We start from the raw sequence: 23,710 nt of genomic DNA, 5'->3' as shown, positions 1-23,710 counted from the left end.
ACATGTCACCTCTGCACACAACAAAGTTCTCTCGTCGAAGAAAGTGCGCAGCCAAGCAAGTACAGCCACTCGGGGTCTCTTATGCGAAAAATCCCTCTATCGCAAAGGACAAAGAATGGCCCTGTCGGCCTCGGTGGAAGGATGGAGGGCCAGTTTCCCAGCTCCAGGCCCTCTCGCCTAAGGTAGAACCACCTAGGCAGCTATTAAAAAGGCAAAGCAGGGGCGCCTGGGTGGCTCAGTCGGTTAACCGTCTGACCCTAGCCCAGGTCATGATCTCAGGGCTTGTGAGTTCGAGCCCCGCATCAGGCTCTGTGCTGACAGCTCAGAGCCCGGAGCCTGCTTCGGATTCTGCGTCCCTCTCTCGCTCTGCCCCTCCCCTGCTCATGCTCTCTCTCTCTCTCTCTCTCTCAAGAATAAATAAACACTAGAAAAAAAATTTAAAAATAAAAAGGTAAGGCAACTGCTTCTCATCTAAGCACCCTCCCTCACCTCCAGCCTCACTAAACTGTGATTAATCAAGAGGAAAACAAAGTCTCTTTTTAATCCCCTGCAGCCTTTCCAGAGCAGGCTGGAGATAAAGACCCCGATTGCTTTTCCCTGAACGGGCTTCACATCATTCATCAAAGGCTATCGCAGTCCTCCGGGGACTGTGCTGTCACCGAGATACTTTGTGGTGCAACCGAGCTTGAGAACCGAGTTTGCGAAAACATCACCAAGGTCGGAAAGAGACCCCCTCGGAAAGATCCCCCCACCCTCCACCTCCCACCCCCGCCCCCAACCCGGCGGCGGCGGCGGGCTCGAGGGGCTGGATCACAGCAGTAATGTTAAGGGCTCTTTATTATTCAAAAAATAAATAACAAGATAATCACAAGTTCACTCTGGAAACAATGGAGACTGCAGGTAGATACGAGAGATTTCCTTTAAATACAGTCATTTCGGGAGGAGGAGTGGGCAGGCTGAGAGCGGCTGCCTCTGCTCTCTTCCTCCCACCTACAGTGGTGGAGACTGGACAGGGTTGAAATAAGAGAACCGAGTAGTAACAGCCTGACTGTGTGCGGATGAGGGGGGCGGAGGAGGGAGAGAATGAGTGTGGGGCGGGGGGAGGCGGGGGGGGGGCAGGGTTTTTCAGTTCTCCGCCGCAGCAGACTTTCTAGAGCCTGCCCCCTCCATCGTAGGGGCCGCAGGAACCCGGAACCAACGTCTTCAGTAATCAAAGACATCACCCACTGAAAGACACTGCACGCAAAGACACAAAACTAAACTTGACGAATTTTCTGCCGTTTACTCTGAACTCAATCTGTGCATAATGGTCTCGTCTTTTCATGGGACTCTCCGGACGGCTGCCTCGGGTGGGGGGGGGGGGCTTGCCGCTTCAGACTATAGACGCTGACGGACCCGGGGCCTGCTTGGGCTGCTCGGCCCCGCGATTCGCGAGTCGCAGCCCTACGGGCCTGGGGGTGTATAATAAATAGTTCTCCGCGAGGAGGATCCTAGGGTTATAAATAGGCAGTTCAACAGGGGGTGGGCTTAACTGCTTTGCTAGAAGACCACCAGCGTGAGCTCAGCCGCGGCCTGCGAGGTGCCAGTGTTCAGAGTTTGAGCAAGCCAAAAGACGTGAAGCCCGTCCCGTGGCTCACTTGGCTCGGATCAGTCACGTTCACGAACACCGAAGCCCCCGGATGCAGTTCGAAGACTCCTCCCAAGTGAATGGATTGCTGCCCACAGGGTTTGGAGGAACTGCGGGCATTTGCAGCTCTGAGTAAGACTCTCTCGGATCCACTCGGGGAATGCAGGCAGAGGCTGGCTATAAACGGAGCTTGACTCGAAGCTTCCCGATTGGAACAGAAGGTGACTTGGGCGTAGATATAATAGAGTCCTTGTCTTTTGACGGCCAGCTGCTTCCCATTCTCGAGGGTTACCAAGTTGCTGCTTATGGTGTAGTAGCCTTTGGGGGCCCACTGGAGAACTGCAATGGAGAGGGGAGATTCACGGTGAGACGACGCGTACGTGGTTCGCATTCTAACACAACACAGAGTCTAACGTGGGGCCCTGGCTTCCTCTACGAATGAGAGTTTGGGGGGATAGGGGCTCCTGAGGACCCTTCCGGACCTCCGTCCACGGAGCAGCTACAACTCGGCAGCGGCTTCGGACGGAGCTGGGTTCCAATCCGGGCGTCGTGCAAGCCCGCACAGGTCACTTAACCTCTCTGAGCTTTTTAGTTCCTCCTCTGTAACACGGGGCTGGTAGCACAGCGTCTTTCAGAAACTTGTTCTGAGGATTAAGTACAGCCACTGTACTTAACACGGTGAGTTTCCTTCTTCCTTTAAAGCTTTGGAAGCCGATTTGCCCGTGAACTTTAAGGTGTGAGTGATTTCAAAATTCCACGTCATAAGTCACGCACGCTAACCCGGTCAGACAAAGCCCTCGCTAACAGGAACACTGGCATCTTGCTCTCCTGGGATTTCACAAAGTCCGAGAGCTGCCCGTTCCACGTAGCTCAGCCTTAGCCCACAAGGGGAGAGACCCCATTTCTTCCTCCCTGATCGTGCTGTCGCAAGCCCGACCTGCCTCCCACAGCAAGGACTAAAATTAGGCAAGGAAGTATGAAAATAAACCTGTCATTTCACTGTGTGTTTTGATCTTCCATTGTAGTGGGGCGTCACCAACTTGAAAGTACCTGTGTTCTTGTGGCGAAACCTGAGTACCCACCAACAGTGTGCCATTTTCTCGGCTGAGATGTTGAGTGGGTTCAAAGTAGTGTGTGCGCCCGATTTCAAATCTCAGCTCCCACAGACAGCTAGACTGCTGGCTGTGGGGGTTGGGGAGAAGTGAAAGTATCGATCATTTGCTTCCTTGAGCTCTTTTTTTTTTTTTTTCTTAAATTTCCTATTTGGTGGTCTATCGGGGTGTCAGATTCAACCTGTCAAGACTCATCCTTTGGTAACAGGAAAGGCGTCCTGAAATGTCTGACATTTCCTGGCCCTCCAGACCACTCCAGAAAGGACGCTTCATTACTGGGCTTTCACTTTGGGACCGTTTGACAAAACAAGGGCGCGGGTTCTCTATCTTTTAGTCCACCAACATTATTTTCCTAAGCCCTTTTACCTAATCTTTGTCCTTGCTGTGGGATCCAGGTCATGTTTGTGGCAGCATGAGCGGGCAGGAGTGAGGGCTTTGGGACTGGGGTGGGGTGAGGGATGTTACTGTCTTGGCACCTGATCGCCTGTGGGCCTCCTGGGATGCAGACGGGGAAATACGCTAGGACCAATATCGATCATGGGTCTTTGGGCAGAATCTGAGCGCGGTGGAATATATCCAAGGGCCAGGGTCTAGGTACAGGCGGACAAAGACCAGCGGGAAGCTACTCTCCTAGGTGGTGGCTCTGTTGCTGTCATGCAATCTGGATGTGCCCGTGTCATGCGAACAGCCACCCTGGACATGCCCATCGACTCGTGATGTTTTCCCATAAGTGTATTTTCTGAGAATGGCTACTTGGCAGAATTATTAAACGTTGTAGGAACAAGGGGTAGGAACGAAGGGCTTTACGCGGCTCTTCCGCCAGCTAAAGTACAGTAAAGTAAGCTCAGGAACGACACCTTGCATTTGTGGAGCACGTGGCAGTATAGCCCCCTTCCACATTGGCTGATGCGATGCTGAGAGCCACCCCGTGAGTCAACGAGGCAGGAAACAGCGGTGAAGGCACTGGCCCGAGCTCATCTAGCAAGTGGTAGTCACGGTCCTGGAATCTCAGGGTTCAAAAACTTCCTATCCGGTGCTCTTCCTTCCATATCATGATCTCCGACAATCATTTATGGGTTACACCCACTGAGACGCCCAAGCTGCCTCACATATGAGGTGGTGTCTCCTCTCCTCTCTCTCTGCCTTCTATTTCTATCTCTGTCTCTTTCTCATTGTGTGTGTGTGTGTGTGTGTGTGTGTGTGTCTCTCTCTCTCTCACACACACACACACACACATGCTGTGTCGAACTCCATTCTGGAGCACTGTGCTGCATTTTTTCCCGAGGCGGTTTCACGCTCGTGTGCACATTTCCACCCATTTGTCAGATGCAACACACTCTCTGGCACTGGCTATCTCAAGGCACACGTTTGGTTGAAAAAGATCTCAGAGCCAGGATGATGGCAGAACACATATGGAAATAAAATCATTCGGAGTTGCAAAGATTATGGCGTGTCGTCTGTTGTTGCTTCATCGGAAAAGCTAACGTCCTGGCAACGATCGATCTTTGCAGAATGGTTTTACCTTTAATTTCCCCGGGGTTGGCCCCAGCGAGCCCGGGGTTAATCATACAGGGATTGACAGATGGCGGGAAATACCTCCGGAGGCCCATTTACGCACAGTGAAGAGGGCTTAGCATGAGGGATGCTCCCAGTCGGGAGGTCACTCACTACCTGCCATCTCTTCTATGTTGTCAGAATAATGGTCCCTCCACCCAGCAATTCATCATTTGGAATCGGCCACTGAACAAGAACATAATGAGGACATCGGGACTGCTTCCCACCTCCTTTTGTCCCTTCAAGGCCCATCTGTCCGTCGGAGCTCACTTTGAAGACAAAGGAGGGCGGACGAGAGGTGTACGGGTGGGTTGGTAGACTGGGCCCCAGAGGAGGAGAGGAACCTGCCCAGTAGGCCGTGTCGCTTCAGCATCCCCGCCCTCCCGCCCGGGTGCCCGACTCAGATGCTTTGGACTTACCGGACGCTGTGCTACTGCTGGCCTCACTTATGACATGTGCTGCAACTCGAGGATCCTGATCGCCTGAAATTGAAACCAGGAGCCAACTGTCAGGCCAAGAGCAATGCGAAACTGCCCGCAGAGCCATTGGATCTAGTTCTGCAGCCACGTAAGAGAGGCCGGGCTTAAACCGGTTACGCAAAAGGAAAGGTAAAGTGGTCTGAAGTCCCTGTCACAGGGACAGGTTGGTTTCTGGAATCTGAACGCCTGAACCGGCTCTTGGCACCGAGGCTGTTCCCCTAATGGCTCTTCGATACCCGACGCCTCTCTACCTACGTGGACTCCGGCTAAACTCCTGGTCTCCATGAAACATATTTGGAAGCTTTGCTTTTGGAAACAGCTCCCATCCGCTGGGGATCTCACTGGGCGCCCAGGCCGTGTCTGATGTGGTCAGGCGACAGGCCAAACTATTGTGCCTATCTCGAGTTGTTTCTCGTGTAGAAAGCTTGCTTTTTAATCAGATGTGCTGATCTCCTGAGTGCAGAGACTATGAGGAAGTTTCTCCCCCCCCCCCCCGCCCCCCGGTAATGGGCCTGATGTCAGACACCTTGGAGGTGCCCTATAAATATTGAATCAAATTGCAGGACCTAGATAAGCAGTTTCGTCAAGTTGATCCTTTTCCGGCAGACCTCTAGACGGCATCCATGTGAACTGGTTCCTCAAATTTCACTGTAAGTAGCTGACGCGATGGTACCACTCAACACATCTTACGGTCATTCTGAGGACAAAAACCTTGGTGGAAATCGGATGACCCGTTGCGAGCGCTGAGTACTCTCTTTGCCCCAGAAAACAGTATCTGTATCTCTGTCTGTACCTATTTCTCCGGGTGCATAAATTTGCAGCAGCCATAGCATCATTTTCACTGACTTTGTGAATGACAGTCTCTACCAACACCCGTCCACCAACACTCCATCTCTCCCATAGTCAGCTGCTTGGCCCACTCCAGGCATTATAGTGTTTGTCTTGGGGGTGTTATATACTAAGGGGAACAGGGAAAATTAGAGTGTCCAGAAAAGGAGGTGGCCGGGAGAGGAAAGGCCCTAGAAAGCATCGTAGGAGGAACAGTGGAAGACACTGGGGGTGTTTAGCCTGGAGAAGACAAGGCTCAGGGGCCACGGCTGCCATTTTCAACATCTGGACAGTTGCTGTATAAGAAGAAGAATTCTGCTTTGCTCAGTACGGCCCCCAAGAGCAGAACTGGGTCCAGTGAGTGGGAGATTACAGGAACGACTTTCAACTCCAGAGGAGGAAAGATTTCTCTCGAGTGGTATAGCGATCTTATTATCATTATTAGAGCCACTTAAAAATGGACCCAGATGATTAATGAGACAGAAGGTGCCTAGGCGTGTTGGATCAGAGGACAGATGGTCAGTGCCGTTGTGAAGGAGATGCATATCGTGTGGGTGGTGCTACATTTGAGAACCCTTCCAGTCGAGACCCTTTCCGCCCCTGAGATGTTTGAGATGTTCTGACATCAAGAACAGGGTGAAGAGTAGAACGTCGTCACACGGTATCGTTCCTCGATCCCAGATGCTCCACTGGCCACGGTCCCCCGTGAAAACCTGTTATCGCTGAGCGGTGAACGCCCCTGCTCCCAAATGATGACTTCCCCATAGACACGTATAAACAAAGCCTTCCCAAATCGCAGGCATTAGAGAAGGTGTCGATTTGGCCATCGTATTCCTGTTTTATTTCTAGGGCTAAAAGTTCCCTCATTCATCAACCGGGCTGTTCAGTGTCACCAGCCCAAAGCTTCCTTTTAGTTTTTAAGTATTCATAAAAATGAGTAGAGAGCAACCTACCTTTTTGCATTGCAACATTTTTTTCTTTCTTCATTTCTTTGTTTAGCATTATGTCCTAAAATAAGAATCATTGCAAAAGGTCATTTTGACAGGAAATCGGGCGTGGGGGTTTTAGAGGTATCATTCTTTGGGCGTCTGTCATTGCTTTATCGCCTGTTCCTGGTGAGGATTATCACACGACTTAGATCCTGTCATTAATTCCATCATCCTGATTGGGAGCCCGTGGCTCTGACAGATGAGCTGACAGCCCAGAAAGCCCAGGGGCGAACCTGGAAGCAGAACCTGGGCCTTATTAATCTCCGCTGTGGTGCTCTCTCCAGACCAGAGGCTGTGGTGCTGACCCTTCCTATGACCCCAGCCTCCCTGCCTCTGACAGGTATTGACAAATAATGCTGAATGGGGAGACCTTTCTACCCTGGGAACTAGTATATAGAATATTATTAAACACGAAGCATGGTGTGTGTGTCTATTGGAATAAAATTGGTCTGAAATCCCTTAGGAAATGGTAAGAGTAAGTTCGACCTTGGGAAGAAATTCCAGACTATGAAAAGACCCTCAGACATTTTTTTTTTTATCCCTGTCAAGGGGATGAGGGAATTCTCTGGTTGCTGGTCGCCTTGCGTGGCCTGTATTTATTTAGAGTAATCAGCAGATGGGAAACACAGATAATCTCCCAGTGATGCCAGCGTTCAAAGGCAAATGCAACACTTCTTGAGGGGTTGCTTTTCACTTAGCAACTGGGGAAAGCTGGAGGTACTCAAAGAAGTTAACAGGGACAGCCCTCAACGCAAGCAGGAAGGCAATAATGGCTACGGCTGCCATTTTAAAGATCCTGAATACGAGGCCTAGAGGGCTTAACTGGCTGGCATGAGGTCACCCAAGGGGTCTGGGGTGGAAGCCAAGAGCAGAAACCGTGAGATCACATTCAGAGGCCGACTGAGCTCACACCATCACTCTGGACTCTAAATACAAGGGAGGAACACAGTAGTATTTTCACATCTGATCATCAAAGTCCCATTACCGGACTCCATTTTCTATAGGGCCCTTCCTTTTCCGTTCTTCCCCAGAAGGAATCCGTGGCGGTACTGTTGAGGGTCTCGTAGGCTCAGCTCGGTTGCCAGATGTGAGGGTGTAAGCCACAGAGCCCTAGCGGGGAATCTGAGCCTCGAAATGCTCACAGGGGCCCGCAGGGCTTTAACTTTCCACTTGAGCTAGATTGTGGCGCTGAGAAAGTGCGGTGACAGGAAAATGTTTGTGAGACAGCAAGTAAACAAATGAGCATTTAGTGTCTTTTCAAAAATGGAGTGTGATGATCGAGGGTGAGATACTTTTAGGCTACGTGAAAACGTGAAGTCAGCAAAGTTTGTCTTTTATGTGCCCAGCCTTGCCTTTCTGTGAACTTTCCCTCAGCCGCACTCCCCCAGAGCCTTTTCCCCCCCTTGCTTCACTCCCCACCTCGACCGAAAGACTTCTTAAAGTTGACTTTCAGAAAATCTGGGACTGGTTATTTCTCTCTTAGTGGGAAGTCTATGTGGCAGGGACGGACAGGCGGACCTTTACCTTGAAGAGGAAATGCTTTGACACCTCAAAGACGTCTCAGGCCTCAGTGGGTAGACGACCCTGGAACTGACCAGTCTAGCGGGGTGGGGTGGGTAGTATGTTTTAGCGTGAAATTACACTATTCAACATGCTGCCTCCACTTACCCTAGCATAAACCCTGAATCCCATCCCGTCCAAGTGACGGGTAGGTGTTCCCTGCCTCAGGAGATAATGAGTTGCCTGTTGCTAGAGGTGTCCAGAGTTTGGTGACCTCTGGGTAGGGATTACTGGGGAGAAAACTGAAGTCTTGGGTTGATAATTGCATCTGGTGATTTCTTTCTTTCTTTTTTTTTAAAGTAGGTTTTATGCTCAGCGTGGAGCCCAGTGCAAAGCTTGAACTCACGACCCTGAGATCAAGACCTGAGCTGAAGTCAAGAGACAGACACCGACTGAGCCACCCAGGCACCCTTAGATCCGGTGATTTCTAGGACCCCTTCAAGTCCTATGATTTGGAGCCCCCCAAATCAAACCTTAGGTTGCCCTGGACCAGTCAGACCGTGAACCCCAGAAAGAAAGCCTGTTAACGCTCACTAAGAATATTAAAGTCCAGTTTGGGGTTACTATGCGGTTGGCCTGTTGGATTTTTTTTAAGATTCCAAAATATTGTTTAGAATGAGAAATTTGGGAGAACGGATATCGGAGAGGGGGTCGGTCTTGGAAAAGGACTCGTTGTCTCACCACTGCGCGTATCATACATAGGTACACAGGGCGCCGCCTTGGATCCCGCCCCTGTGGCAGGAGAGGCAAGGGGCTTCCTCTGTTACACGCAAGGAGCCCTGGGTGGCATGTTGAGAAGGTCTGCCTTTCTAGCATGTGAGACTTTGGAGCTGTCACTATTTTTAGGCAAGCAGCTGGAGGGGCCAAGCCGGCTGTCCTCCTCGCTCCTATCCTGGGAGGCTGGCTTGGGAAGTTTTACACATCTGACCTAAAATAGAGCCGTTAGCGATGGGCAGTGGAACTGTAACACTCTCAGTAAGAAAGAGGGAGGAGAAAACCCAACAGCCACTCGCACTGCCTTGGAGGGAACGCAAGGCTGATCGTATAATTACAGGACGGCAGAGCAGATAACCTCAGCCCTCTCATTTACAGACGAGAAAACAGGCCCAGGGAGGTGAAGTCACTTGCCCAAGGTCACACGGCCAAGCGCATTAAGTAGGCCAGTTGGATGACTGACTGTTGTTCTGAAAGTGGCTTTAATTTTGCAACACCTCCCAATGCCCCGTGGTTCTGGCGAGAATCCTTGAAGAACCAGACAAACTCAAGTCATGAGAAACTCAAGACATTTCCAAGCCTGGCAGAGAAAGAGGAGTCTCCATCTAAACCCTAGGTTGGCGTAAAGAACGCAAAAGCCAGCAGCAGATTCGGGCTGCGTTCTGATTCCTGTAGGTGACACCTTCATAGGCTTCGGAGTCTTCGCTATTGGATTAAATTCCACCTCAGGGACAGTGCAGGAGGACAGGCGTAAGCTCAGGTTGCATCGTAAGCCCTTTACTCCCGGGTTGAATTGCAGAGCATGTATGTATGTATGTATGTATGTATTTATTTATGATTATTTATTTTGAGACACAGAGAGTGAGTGCGAGCAGGGGAGGAGCAGAGAGAGAGAGGGAGAGAGAGAGAGAGAGAGAGAGAGAGAGAGAGAGAACCCCAAGCAGGCTCCACGCTGTCAGCACAGAGCCTGATGCGGGGCTCGAACTCAGGAATCGTGAGATTGTGACCTGAGCTGAAATCAAGAGTCGGGTGCTTCACCCACTGAGCCACCCAGGAGTCCCTAAACTATACATCATTTATACGTGAGAACCAACTCCTGTTGGCTTATCTAGATACCGCCCCCCCCCCCGATTGGCACAAAACTGCCTTCAACGTGGGGAGCTGCTTCCTATTCACGGCCCCAAAGCGAGCTGAGGGCCAAGGGTACTTAGTGTTCTGAGAGCAGAACAGGCAGAAAGACTTTTTGATGCTCTGCCTCAGGAGAAGGAGCTTCTAGACTCCTTGTCCGTGATGATGGAGTCCATGTTGTAAATGACATTCTAAAACTTCTTGTTTGGGGTACCCTTTAGAGGCCCCAGTGACTGCAGTGATTTCCTGCTGGGTCCTCTGTCTGTCTCAGGTGTTGCCCGGCCCTAGGGTGGACTGGCTTCACCAGCAAGTGGTGTTATGTAGGGTCTGGCGTGAGCGGCACTGAGAAAGTCCATCCCCCTTTCCCCACACCTGTCCCCACGAGCAAAGGAAAAGACCTCCCTTTGGTGGCGCCTGAAATTCTGTCACCGGAGAAGCATTCCTTCCAGTGTGAGAGCATCAGCCTTGTGAAGTCCCTGGTACCCACCGTAGCCACCTAGCGTGGTGAAGGCAGGACCGTAACGTGGCCACAGGTCCCCAGTGAGAAGGCATCGAGGTTTGGATGGAAAGACAAGAAAATACCGGAGGACAAAGTCGGTGTCCTTTGTCACGTTCACAGAGGCGGCTGCATGTGTGAGCCCATGATGTGTGCGAATGCGACCGTGAGAGCGCGTAATGTCCCCGGGAGAGGCCTTTTTGTTCTTCTCAAGAACATTCTTATGAACACGCACCCTTCCCGTTCTCCTTTCCCTTTTAACATGGGATCTCGGCTTCATTTCCCCTTTCCTTTTTTTGGGGGGGGGAGGGGGGAGAGGGGGATACCTTTACCCACGTGTATGTATGCACCTACGTATGTAGGTATATGAAACAAATGTCTACGCTTTTACATTGCCAGGTTTCCGTCTCCCGACCTAGCAAAAGCAGTAAAGCGTTTCGATGACACTTTAATGAACAACTGGGCTCCTTACCTTGAGAAAGGCTTCAAACCGGCTTTTAATTTCCTCACAGTTCAGTAAGGATACGGCCCCCTCTCCTTTGTTGCATTTCTGTAATGTTTTCATGAACACAAAATCTTCATAAAGATTCCTTTCGTCTTCTATCTGTGAAGGAACAGGGACATGAGAAACATAATTCTGGAACATGCAGCTAATGACGTCTGTCAGTGTAATAACCAAAGGCAGCAATTAAAACGCCATATTATCTGAAAGTCCAGGTAGAAATCACAGCCATTCTAATAAACTTCCATCACATTTTGTCCACGTATGATAAGCAGCAATATTCTAGAATGATCTATCCCTCATTGGTCCAGTAATGATCGGTCACTGTGAGCCCGGTCTATAAAATAGTTTTCTGCTGAGCTCGTTTGCCTACTTCATTTTAGTTTGTGCATTTGACTGAAAGAGCCCACCAGGCCAAACACAAACAGACCCAGAACCCCCCTCTTTTTGCAGCCGTGAAAGCTAAAACTTGACTAACCCAGTGGATGGCCTCGACCATCCCTGCCCCTCCTTATCCTGATGGTAACCTTCACGGCCTCAGTTCTAGGCTGGCCTCCCAACAGAGGGCATTCAAACATCCCTGGGAACATGCAGCCTCCGGAGGCCGAACACCCACCATTCCTACACCCGGACTTTTCGGACCAGCCAGATAATTGATCAAATTTCTCCTCTTCATATATGATCGATGTTTTGTTGGCCCGGCCGGCAATGCCCCGCGGGGGAAGTGGGTAGACACACGGAGACAGGATAAATCCTAACGGTTATTTTTCCCTCGGGATGCAAAACCGCCTGCTAAGTTGCTCCACTGTTCTGTTCCTGTAAGTCCAGCCGCTTAAGAAGGTAAAACCCCTCGGAGGGAGACTGAGGGGCTTGCAGCTACCATCAGTGTTTGAAGAATTACAGAGAGAACGCCACGTTTGCCGTAAATGTGCAAATTCTGGGACTTAGCCGTGTCTGCGCTGCTCTGAAGCACTAGGACGTTTCAGATCAAATTCACACTCTCCTCTAGTCGGCAGTTAAAAAACAAAAGTTGTCTCTAGCAGAAGAAAAGTGTAGTTTTTAAGCAAAACTTGAGCGAATAACCACAGCTAATGTCCACATAGTGTTTACTTTGTGCCAGGCTCTGTTCGAAGCTTGCTACAAAGGCTAAATTCACTTAACCTGCGGGGTGGACACTACTCTCGTCCCCATTTCTCGAATGTGGAAACTGAGGCCTAGAAATAGAAAACGACTTGCCCGGGATCACGGGGCCAATAGGGAGCCGAGTCGCGGTTTGAACCCAAGCAGTCTGACTCCAGAGCCCAGGCTCTCGCCCAGAGACCAGAAGAGGACACCTTGTCCTCCAGGACTAGGTGCCGAACGTGATGCCACAAGACCATGTCTCTAGTTGGGTTCCTACCATTGCCCATCGGGGCAGAACGGACCCCAACCGACCCGCCCGGCGGTAAGGACCCCCACACGTAATTAATAAGGGCTTGTGGTTCGTCTTACCTTGTCCAGTCTTCTGTGAAGGTACACAGCAAAGAGTGCTGACCCAATCATCTGGGTGATGAGAAACACAGTAAGTAAATACATAAAAATTTTCATACTGACGGGTGGTCCAGGGGCCACGGAGCGGGGAGCAGTTTGGCTATATGTTTCGATCATGCTGTGTTAGAGTTGGAACGAGATCTTCAGACCGAGGAGGTGGCAGCAGCAGCATGAGAACACTGTCAAAGTGGCCACCTTACTCAGGATTAGTTAAGAGCGCACAATCGTTGCAGCCCACACTTCCTGGAAATTGTGTTTCGCAGTCTTCTCTCCCAGCAAAAAAAAAGTTACGTAAAGGTTTTTCTTTTCTTTTCTTTTTTTTTTTTAATTCTACCCATATCATTCCCTTCCAGGCTTTCCCTTTTGCTAGTAAAGAAGAAACAAGTTTCTTCTTCCATACATTCATTCTTGCCTTGAAATGTCATAGGCTTCTTAACAGACAATGGCAGTGTTTTTCCTATCGCTAACTTTCTGGGTTCACCAGTTTCAAGGAAAGTGACAAATTCATCCACCAGCAACCGACTTATTTCAATTTCAATCTTACTAATACCACCCAGGAACCTGGCGTATGGGGAAAGAAACAAACGTCAACAAAAGTTTGGATTGATTTTGTGGCTGCTGGGCCACTGGCGAATTGCTCCTCGAGACTCCTTTCATCTTTAAAACCCAACGAAATCCCAGAAGCTTGGCCAGTCGGGTCTGCATGGCATAAAGCACAAAGGAGGGCTGACAATTATTAAATAGAATTTAGCTGGAAAGGTAATTAGAGAAAAATAAATTTCTCCAAGGCCAAGAGGAGTAGGGTCTTGAAAGAAATCAGTCCCAAACTCTGGGATCGAGGTTAAAGTGGGAATCTTGGCTTGACTTAGCCGGATTGCTTGTCTACGCTGTTCTAATCTGTCAGATAATGGCTCGGAATAGAGACAATAGGCTCCAGTTAAGAGACCTGAATTCTAGTCCTTGCTCCACCAACAAATCGCTATGGACCTCAGACAAATCACTTGACCTCTCCAGGTCTCAGTTTCCCCATCTCCAAAGAGCTGCCTTGCCTAGCCTACAGGCTGTTGTGAAGATCAAATAAAAACGTGCACAGGGGCGCCCGGGTGGCTCCGTCGGTTAAGCGTCCGACTTCGGCTCAGGTCATGATCTCACAGCTCGTGGGTTCGAGCCCCGCGTCGGGCTCTGCGCTGACTGCTCGGAGCCTGGAGCCTGTTTCGGATTCTGTGTCTCCCTCTCTCTCTGCCCCTCACCCGTTCATGTTCTGTTTCGCTCTGTCTCAAAAATAAATACACGTTAAAAAAAAACTTTAAAAAATGTGCACAAAAGATCTTTTGAGACGTGTTAAGCAATAGACAAACAAGTCGCCCTGAATTTGGGGGAATTGGTTTAGCCGAAGAGAGTGAGTTTTCGAAATAATTGTTACCTCCTTACACGCTAGTAAAAACCAAGAGAATAACAACATCAAAAACACCCAAAGTTTTGACAACACATTGAATCATTGAGGGGTGTAGGATTATGCATTTCTCAATGGTTTTTGTGTCGTCTTATCAGATTGCCTTCAAAATAAAAGCAGCCGTGGAAATCCCTACCCCACATCCCAACCTGGTCAAGAAACCATGATGAGATCACTTTGGTGATTCCTATAAAATTGTTTTGAGAGACAAATAGGAAATGTAACAAAGTGCTCTGGCAGGCACACTCTCTGTATAGTTAGCACCTGCTCTCTTCCCCTCCCACGCGTCAGCATCCTGTCCCGGGCCCAGATCTGTGCAGCTCCTCACTGCATCTGCCAAGTAGGTGGCTTCGATGCACATGATAAACTTCCATCCGTCAGGTCAGAGGCTTCAGTTCTTAGACAAGTAACCTCCGTTCCACTGAAGGAAAACGATCACGGGCGCCAAGAGAGGGGCTCGGGGACTTCTCCAAAGCCAGTTTCGTATGGTTACCAGATCACAGAATGCCAGAACGGCGAGGGCCCTGCCAAGATCAGCTCGGCCAACCGCCCAGGGGCAGGACGCCGAAGGGACCCCAGAGATGGGGGCAACGGCAGGCTTCATTTCACGTGACCGCCTTTAAGAAAAAGTTGTCCGATCTCCCTGCTTCCCGCTTTCTCAACTTCAGCCTCCTGCAGTCTGACTTCCACTCCCAACATTCCCCGGGAACTACCCACACCACTATTAGCCCAACCGTTTGGGCCGAATCCTTTCTTAGAGTGCATTTTGCGTGACCTATTAGTCTGTTGACCTACGATTCTGTTGTCACCCTTCTAGCGTTGCCCACTTGCCTCTCAGAATACTTCTTCGTGTGATCCCCTTTTTTTCTTTGTTCCCCTTAAAACTTTGGTATTCCCTATCCTTACCCTCCTCTCCTCCCTGCGCCTCCCCTCCGCACCTCTCACTCTACACGTTTTCCTTGGGCGATTCCCATCCACCCTCAGGGTTTTCACTATGACCCTCACTGTGGTAAATCCCAAGTCTATAACCATGGCCTTGAATCTCAGGTTTGTAAGTATAGCTACCGCTCAACGTCTCCACTTGGGCATCCCAAAGCCACCTCACATTTGCACACCCCTACCCTTGACTCCACTTCCTGCCCAGACCCGTTCTCCCTCAAGGTTCTTCCTATCTTGGGGAAGAGTGCCGCTACACCCATCTAACTGCCTGGGTCAGAGACCTGGATGCCAGCCACGACTCTTCCCTCCCTCTTGCCCAGATTCCTCCCCAATCCCAGTGGCTTCTTCTTCCCCAAAGCTTCTCGATTGCCATTACTCTTTTCCTGTCAACATCTGAGTCTAGTCCCACATCCCCTCTCTCCTAGATTACTGACTTGCCTTCTCCTAATGTATCTCCTTGCTTCCCTTCCTGCCCTGCCCCACCCACCCTTCGTACTGCCAGCAGAACGCTAATTCTGAATCTTGTAACTGACCATCTCATCTAATCTGACCTGACTCCCTCAGACTGTGCCCCAGACCCAGGGAAACAGATTGGCAGTGCCCTGGCATGTTCAACATGGATGGGATTAGCTCCAGAATAGCTTGCTTGCCCTTCAATCCTGGAAGCCTCCTCTTTCTTTCCTCCTTCTTCTGCCTGGTCCTCTATAACAATTGGCTGCCTTTCCGACTTCCAAACTTGAGCTCTAGTCTCTGATTTCTGATTCTGTATCAATTTGTCCTTTGTGTCAGGACATCCCACACCCGTCTCTCCTCCAAAAAAGAGTGGCCTTGCCCTGGTGTTGACCCCCTTTAAAAATCTTCGGCTGCCTAGGGACGCCTGGGTGGCTCAGTCAGTTAAGCGTCCGACTCTCGATTTCAGCTCAGGTCATGATCTCCCGGTTCATGGGTTCAAGCCCCACGTCAGGCTCCGCGTTGACAGAGTGGAGCCTGCTTGGGATTCTCTCTCTCCCTCCCTCTCTCTCAGAATAAGTACACATTAAAAAAATTCTCCAGCTGCCTAATGCATCCAGAAGTGATTCTTAAACTTAGTTTCCAAGAGATCCGTAGATCTCTGGAGCGCGCAGAAGTGCCTACAACCAAGGTCAAATGATAGCCATCTTTTTCTGAATTCACAGAGAGCATTAAGTTAATAGGTTGGGTCACTTGTCAGTTTTTCTTATGCCAACTTTTCTTAAATCTCTGTCCCCTTGTTTTACTGCCGCTCTCCTGCTAACTAGTGACTGCATTGCCGCGAATAAGTACCAAGGGAAAAATTCAGAAAACAATGGATCATACCTCAACAGTTTGTCTTTGGTGTGAGTATGCTTGTGGTTGTGATTTTATATTGATAACCTAGAACACCGTCATAGTTTCTGCTAGGAAAATTATTTCCAGTACATATGAAAGAGTTAAATGTTATCAGCATTTTGTTTGTTCTACAAAGGGCCTCACACGGACTCTTTGCCCTGAACATGTCTGGAAAACCCTAGCCTAGGGCACGGCATCTCAATTCTTAGCCCCAAACACGACCTGTCCCCTGCCATGTCAAGCCAGGTTTATCCCCCTAAACGTGCTGTTCCTGCTCAAGCTGTTCCTTGTGCTCATGCTGACTCCCTCTGCCCTTATCCATTAAGGTTAAGGAAGAGACACCCCTTCTGAAATATCCCCTCCCAGCAGACAATGTGGAAAGTTTACTCCGTCTTAATCTATCTTCTGTGCTTAATCTATCATTGCATGTGCCACGTTGCCTCATAACTGACTCATTTGATTTCCCTACCATTGGCTCCTAGAGCAAAGAGACCATTAAAAACTCAGAGCTCAGAACCCTTGCTTCCTGACCCATGGCAAGGAATTAGTGAATCTCTGCCAATCTACTAAATTTTTTTTAAGGGCATAGAAAGGGGAGTTGTTCAACATTCTATCTAATCTGATAGAATAGCACTGGCGAGCTTCTCTGGCGATAGAAGTCATAATATATTTAAGTTTTCTTCTATTCCTTTAGTTATCTTTCTTTCCTCTGGGGTCAGTTCCACTCGTTTATTTTGGTTCTTCTCTTTCATGTTGGTGGTTCTCCTCAAATGCCTGATGACCCTTAGTTGTCTGGTGATATTTATGAATGAAAAACTATGTTCATTTTTATGGGCAGACGGCATGGGTTTCCTCTGCAAATTGCATTGATTTGTTTCCCCCCACAAACCCTTCTCCGGAATGGGAGGGCTGGCTGCGGGTTCTGTTTCAGCGGGTAGAGCCTGTCAACAGGCAGGCTTCCCTTTAGGTTATGTGGGTGGAGAGGCAGGAAGGCCAGGGACCCCCACAACCGATGAAACCAGGAGGGCTTTTCTCTGGGGTGAAGCCCTGTAGAGGGTTTCACTCTTGACTGATGCTGGTTTTTCTTTTGTTTTCTTTTTCCTGTCTTTCGTGGAGGTCTTAGCACCCTCCCCAGAGCCCTCCTGGGGCAACTTTAGCCTGAGGGCAAAGGCCAAATGCTGCTGCTAAGGGTTCATGGGGGAAGAGGGAGGAGGGGGAAAGAGCCCACCTGTCCCAGCTGTTTCTGCCGCAGCTCTTTAATGAGTTACCATGATGGTTACCTCTCAGCCTACCCCTGCTCTTTGCATTTACTGTCTCTGAGCTTGATGTTTCCTTGGGAAAACCCACTCTCGCCTCCGAGTTCTTGCATTGCCGTGCAATGCTCTCATCTGTCTGCTAGTCCAAAGTCATTGCCTTTCTTACTTGTTCGGATTTCTCAAAATTTATTTCACTTTTTCTTGTTCCCCATGGTTGCTGTGATTTCATTCTTTTTACATTTATTTTTGGCCACATAATACATTCACATGGTTACAAAGGTAAATGGCGTAAGAGAACGAATGTGCAACGTAAAGTCTCCCGTCCACTGCTTTCTCCCAGTCCTCCATTGTCACCCAGTGTTGCCAGTCTCTTAGATCTCTTGCAGAGATGCTTTTACATGCATTCAAGCAAGTACATAGATATTCTCCTCCACCCTTACACACAGTAGTATACAATACATTGTTCTACATCTTTGTTTTTTCATTTAACAATATATTTTGGAGATCATTCCATGTCAGCAAATGCTTTTTTATTCTTTCTTTCTTTCTTTTTGTTTTTTACAACCGCATAGTATTCCACTGTATGATGATATACCATAACTTATTTAACTAGTTCCCTATTGACGAACATTTAGGTTGTTTCCAGTCATATGATATTAGACAATGCTGCAACAACAACAACAAACCCGTACATATTCATTTTTTACAGTTTCCTTTCAGACATTTCTGCGAGATCTGGAAGGCAAAAAGAAATCACACTTTTTAAAACATTAAACGATCAACATGTTGACCTAAACACATCACACTAAAAGGAAGATAATTTAAAAGTCATGGTTAATTTTCTATCAGCCAATGGAAAATGAAAATTTCCGTTATCAACGCATAGCAAATTATTTCAAGCTTCCAATGCAAAGCCCTACCTGGCCTTGAGAATCTTTGTTGCCCCATGTGTGATTCTCCATGTAGATCTGCAGCAAAAAGCCAGAGATGTGTTCTCTGGTGCCTCCATCCACAACGCTGCCGTTGTTGGCTAGATTGGTAAGAAGCAATTACAGGAGACATTTCTTTCTATGAGTTCATTTGCTCAAATCAACATTCACTGTCTGCTGCGGGCCAGGTGCTGAACCGGATGCTGGGGAGACAAGGATAGAGATGATAGCGCCGGGGCGCCTGGGTGGCTCAGTCAGTTGAGCGTCTGACTCTTGATTTCAGCTCAGATCGTGATCCCAGCGTCGTGGGATTGAGCCCTGCATCGGGCTCTGCCCGGAGCATGGAGCCTGCTTAAGATTCTCTCTCTCTCCCTCTGCTCCTCTTCCCGCCTCGTGCTCTCTCTCTCTATAAAATAAAATAAAATAATGGTGGTCCCTACCTTGCCAGGAGCTCCCAGTTCAGAGAAGCCAACCAGTACAGGAGCAAACATAAAACAAAGTGAGAAGTGTCACAGTAGAGGGGAACACAGACTGCTGTGGGAACATTAAGGAGGAGTACCTACCCAGCCAGGGGGCTGGAATAGAAAGAATATCAGAGAAGCTTCCCTAGGAGGAGAGATCCCTGCCATCACTTTGTATCCTGGCTTCTAGCACTCCACTGACAAATCCCAGCGTTCAACATCCATCTACTGTCCTTGGCTTTTCTAATCCAGAACCTCCTATCCTTCTTCATTGTGCAGCCATCTTCTAGTTGACTATATTGACTCTGACACTCCAAAGGCTCAGGAGGAGTAAGGTAGGAGGGGGTTCGGGATAATCAGCATTGACAAATGATGTTGGGGACAGGGATACTTGGAAGGTTGGCCTGGTTGTAGGTATTAGTTTTGCCAGCGTGACCGTAATCCTCAATCTCTCTTCTTACCAGCTGCCTATCTCCATCCCAGATCCCCAAAGTGAATTTTGTTGGCAAATTCTTGCTCCTTGTTTCTGACTTGGGAGGCACTTTACCTCCGTGCCCCATTTGTGTAAGAAAAATAAAGCTATATTTATCTATATGCCTAGGTGGAAAAGGAACACAGGTAACACCGATTGCCACTGGGGAGTAGAACTGGAGGCTGGCATGATGTTTACAATGAACGTATTTTGCTTTTGTAATAACTTAGTTTTTAAAAAAATTTTTTTTTTATTTTTTTATTAAACAAATTTTTTTTTACATTTATTTGTTTTTGAGAGACAGAGATAGAGCACAGGTGTGGAAGGGGCAGACAGAGAGGGAGACACAGAATCCGAAGCAGGCTCCAGGCTCCGAGCCATCAGCACAGAGCCCGACGCGGGGCTCGAACCCACAAGCCGGGAGATCATGACCTGAGCCGAAGTCGGACGCCTAACCGACTGAGCCACCCAGGTGCCCCGTAATAATTTACTTTTCCATAAACTTTTTACTTAAATAAACCTTTACAGACAGAAAAGCACACAACTCATAAGCTTAATGAATTTTCATGAAGTGAACACGCCCGTCGGAATCATCACCCAGATGTAGACCTTTACCTCTGAAACCCCCCTTCTCAGTCACCTCTACTTCTCACAAAGGTAACCGCTGTGCTGCCTTCTGTCACCAAAGATAGCTCTGGCCGGGAGTTCTAGTTGCTTCTTATCCTTGCTAGCACTCGGTACCATCTGTATTATTTAATAGGTCTGTAATATTATCTCATCAGAATTTTGATTTGTATTTGCCCGATGGCTAGTGACGTTGAACATCTTTGTATGTGCTCATTTGCCACCCATATGTCCTCTTTGTTGCTAGCATCTTTCAAAAACATAGAACGTGATCATTTAAAACAACAAAAATATAGAACGTGGTCATTTAAAACAATTGCTTGAAAATACTAATGCCATTAACCTGACTAGGGGTCTTTAAGTGTAACAATCCTTCTGAGGGGCGGATATGGAGGGTGGGAATAGCCAGAATTCGGTAGCAGACGTTACAGACTACTCTGCTTGCTGTGGCATCTTGGGTAAACTATTTAACCTTTTGGTTCCTTACGTCGCTTTGTCTATGAAGCAGAGGTAACAATAGTTCCTGCTTCAGAGGGTGGTCCTGAGAATTAGACGAGAAAATTATATAAGGCAATCTGCTCCATGCCTGACACGGTAAATGTTCGTCCATGTTCTCTCTACCTATCTGGCCGAGCCTGGAAAGACAAGGGAGAGAAGTTCGTCCTTGAGGCAGTCAGCAGCTTAGTATCTGATGGAGAATGGGTGAGTGATCCCTCTTTTTCTGGCTCTAAGGAAAAAAAAAAAACCCTTCAGAGTTGTGTTCTGGATGCAGGATTCTGTCCCCTCACTCCCTGCTGTGCTCCCCACCCCCAACCAGCACAAGGAAAATTCTAGAAGAAATTTCTAGTCACAGCTGGGCTTTTGGAAGCTGCTGCGTCCCTCGTATGAGTTTAACACCTCCTGCTGTGCGTCTAACAGAAAGACACAAGTCCCATGGACTCTTTCCGTATAATTCACAAAGGTCTTCCCATTGATGTCTCCTATGGCAGGACTGCCTGAGGTGCCTTGTGGCTGACACCAAGTGGTCAACATCCATGTAGCAAATATTGGCTCAGCACTTAGCAAGCGCTGGGCTCTCTGATAGGTCTGGGGAACTAAAACGAAGAAGAAAGAGCTACTAGTTAAGGAGATAGGAAAGCAAGGAGTCAACCACAGTGCGCTGGGGAAGCATCAGAACAAGGCAAGTAGATGGGGTTGTGGGAGCACGCAGGAGGAGTGGGGGTGAAGTGTGAGAGGGCCGGGGAAAGTTCCTGGAGGAGGTAATGTTAGAACCCTGAGGGAATTTTCTGGGTGCCCTCCAGGTACAGGAAATAACACACGCAAAGACCCGGAGACCGAGCATCTTTCTTCTCGTGAGGCTGCATGCTTGGGACCAAAGCCTTGCTCCTGGCTCTGCATAGCACCCCAGCTTCTTCCAATGGGCCCTTAAGGTGGAGCACAGGCTATTAGGGCTTTATAGGTAGACAAAATCCCCTCTGCTCCAGAGTGAAGATCAGGGATCAAGTACTCCCTAGGTGGGTATATTATTGGCACCCGTTTTCCTTTAGAAATCAGCCTGATATGAACATATAAGGCTTGTCTGTGTGGTTGAAGCCCATTTTTAACCTCCTTCGTTCTGGTCTCAGCTTGCCTTCTGTACCTCCCTTAGAGCTCCAGAGCCCTGGTAGGCTGGCCCCAAGCTCCTATGCACCGAGACCCCCCCGCCACACAGCCTTTCCTTGGGCCCCTCTTAATTTACCCCTACCCAATCCTTCTTCTTGACTTCACAGGTTCAGGGTTCTCTCCTGTCTTTCTCATTCTGTCTCTCCCCAACTTGTAACTACTACTCTCCTGGCTGCCCTCTTTAGTCCCGACCCTGGGCTCCAGCAGTCCCTCTGCCCCGTCCTGTGGTTCACTCCTGGGGCTCTTTCTGAAACAGCACTTCTGCTCCCCACTCATTTCCTAAAATCCTCACAGGAGACTGTCTTCTTGGTGGGGACCTCACTCAGAGAACCTCTGGTGCTCCCACAGGGTCTCCTGGGGCCGGCCCCATGGTTTCATAAATGGGGAAATTGAGGCTCGGAGAGAGGGGACGACTTACCAAAGTCATGCGGCAAGTTAGTGGCAGAGCAGAGACTAGCCCAGGCTTCCAGACTTCCAGCCAATGCTCTTCCCCGGGAATCAGGCCGCCCCTTCACAAGGCTCAGGTCTTCTAGCCGACATTTGCTCCCACCCACTGACTGCACGGTACACCATCTCTGTAAGCACTTCCTTCCTGAGTCAGTTCATTAAGACTGCAGCTGGCCCGTCCAGGCTTCTGACTCAGCAGCCTCGCAAAGAACATCCAACCATGTCTGCATACAATTAAGGAAATGCCAGGGGCAGGAAGCATTTCTTTTTCCTGGCAGAGGGGAGGGTACAGAAGGAGATGAAGAGATTCAATTAAATGGTAAGATGTCAGGGACCACGGTAGGGGTGGGGTGAGGAGGAGAAGGGCTGTATCAAAGGATTTGGGATTAGTAGTTAAATACATTTTGGTCCCAAAGTAGAGTTACTGGTGTAGAGGGACCCCTGTGATACACTGTTAGTACAAATGTCATGGCAAAAATAGAATGTTTCCACAGTTCCACTTAAGACTGCAAAGTAAAAGGAAGGTGAGAGTGTCCCCAAAGTGCCTATGAGTACTAATTAGAAATGAGCTGTATGTTCCTCTCCATTCTCTGCACCCATGTTAATTTTTATCTACAGGTTGGTAGCTGGAAACAATTACCACAACCTTTGAGATCCGCTGGGGCTCAAGCATTCACCTGCCAATAAACGGAGTTGAGAACTTTTCTCCTTCACAATGTCCCACAGTGAATGGTGCCATCTTGCTAAGTGTAGACTTAGAACAGCTTCCACCAGAGCACATCTATATCTCATCCAACATCTAATCCTCAAGGATTTTTTTTGAAGTAATCTCTATGCCCAAGGTGGGGCTTGAACTCACAACCTTGATATCAAGAGTTGCACGCTCCACCGACTGAGCCAACCAGGTGCCCCTCCAACCAAGGATTTTGACGTCAAGATGTCTTCTGACCCAGAGGGGCAGGAAGCCCTGACACCCCCTATTGTGACAAGGTCGTGGATGCCTGGATACCTCTCTCCCAAATTGGGAGAACCAATCATATCTGAAGCATGTTCCAGTAAATAATGGGGGGTGACACTTGTACACGGTCGAATAGCATCCACCCAAAATTCTTGTCCATGGGAATCTGTGAATGTGACTTTATCTGGAAATAGAATCTTTGCAGATATTAGTTAAATCCAGATGAGGCTATGCTGAATTCGGGTGGGCTCCAATCCAATGACCGGTGTCCTTATAAGAAGAGGACAGTTTGGCCACAGACATACACTGATGCTGCCAGAAGCCAAGTGACATCAAGGATTGTTGGCAACCGCCAGAGGCTGGGAGAGGCAAGGAAAGATTGATTCTTCCTTAGAGCCTTCAGAGGGACTGTGGCCCTGCTGACACCTTGATCTTGAACTTCTGGCCTCCAGAACTGTGTGAGAATAACCTGTTGTTTCAAGCTACCTGGTTTGTGGTAGCATATGTGTGGAGTGTGTAAGCTTGCTGTAGGGTTATGGAAGTCACTGGAAACAAATACAACACTTATATGGAAAAAGTTGGCCCCATCTTATGAAACGCTGCGCCAGTTGTGACATGAAAAGAAAGATGCTCCTCCCCAGAG

General features: G+C 48.8%; 1 protein-coding gene and 1 long non-coding RNA gene across 2 annotated transcripts; both read right to left on the bottom strand.

Annotated features, from left to right (window-relative positions):
- Window positions 1-819: 819 nt before the first annotated feature.
- Window positions 820-12,763, bottom strand: CD40LG (CD40 ligand). The gene is made up of 5 exons (XM_019421504.2): window positions 12,481-12,763; window positions 10,960-11,091; window positions 6,554-6,608; window positions 4,713-4,775; window positions 820-1,966 (listed from the first exon to the last, which is right to left on the bottom strand). Exons 1-5 carry the CDS (start codon window positions 12,634-12,636, stop codon window positions 1,590-1,592), a joined length of 783 nt encoding a protein of 260 aa, XP_019277049.1. The 5' UTR covers window positions 12,637-12,763; the 3' UTR covers window positions 820-1,589.
- Window positions 12,764-17,728: 4,965 nt separating this feature from the next.
- LOC109250460 (uncharacterized) lies at window positions 17,729-22,321 on the bottom strand. The gene is made up of 4 exons (XR_002073035.2): window positions 22,081-22,321; window positions 20,473-20,727; window positions 18,435-18,646; window positions 17,729-18,249 (listed from the first exon to the last, which is right to left on the bottom strand). It is a non-coding gene; the product is annotated as an uncharacterized LOC109250460 (long non-coding RNA).
- Window positions 22,322-23,710: the final 1,389 nt, after the last annotated feature.

This window comes from Panthera pardus, unplaced genomic scaffold, assembly GCF_024362965.1.
Source record: "Panthera pardus isolate Hobbes unplaced genomic scaffold, ASM2436296v1 HiC_scaffold_27, whole genome shotgun sequence".
NCBI classification, from domain to species: domain Eukaryota; kingdom Metazoa; phylum Chordata; class Mammalia; order Carnivora; family Felidae; genus Panthera; species Panthera pardus.
This window is presented reverse-complemented; position numbering and strand designations above follow the sequence as displayed.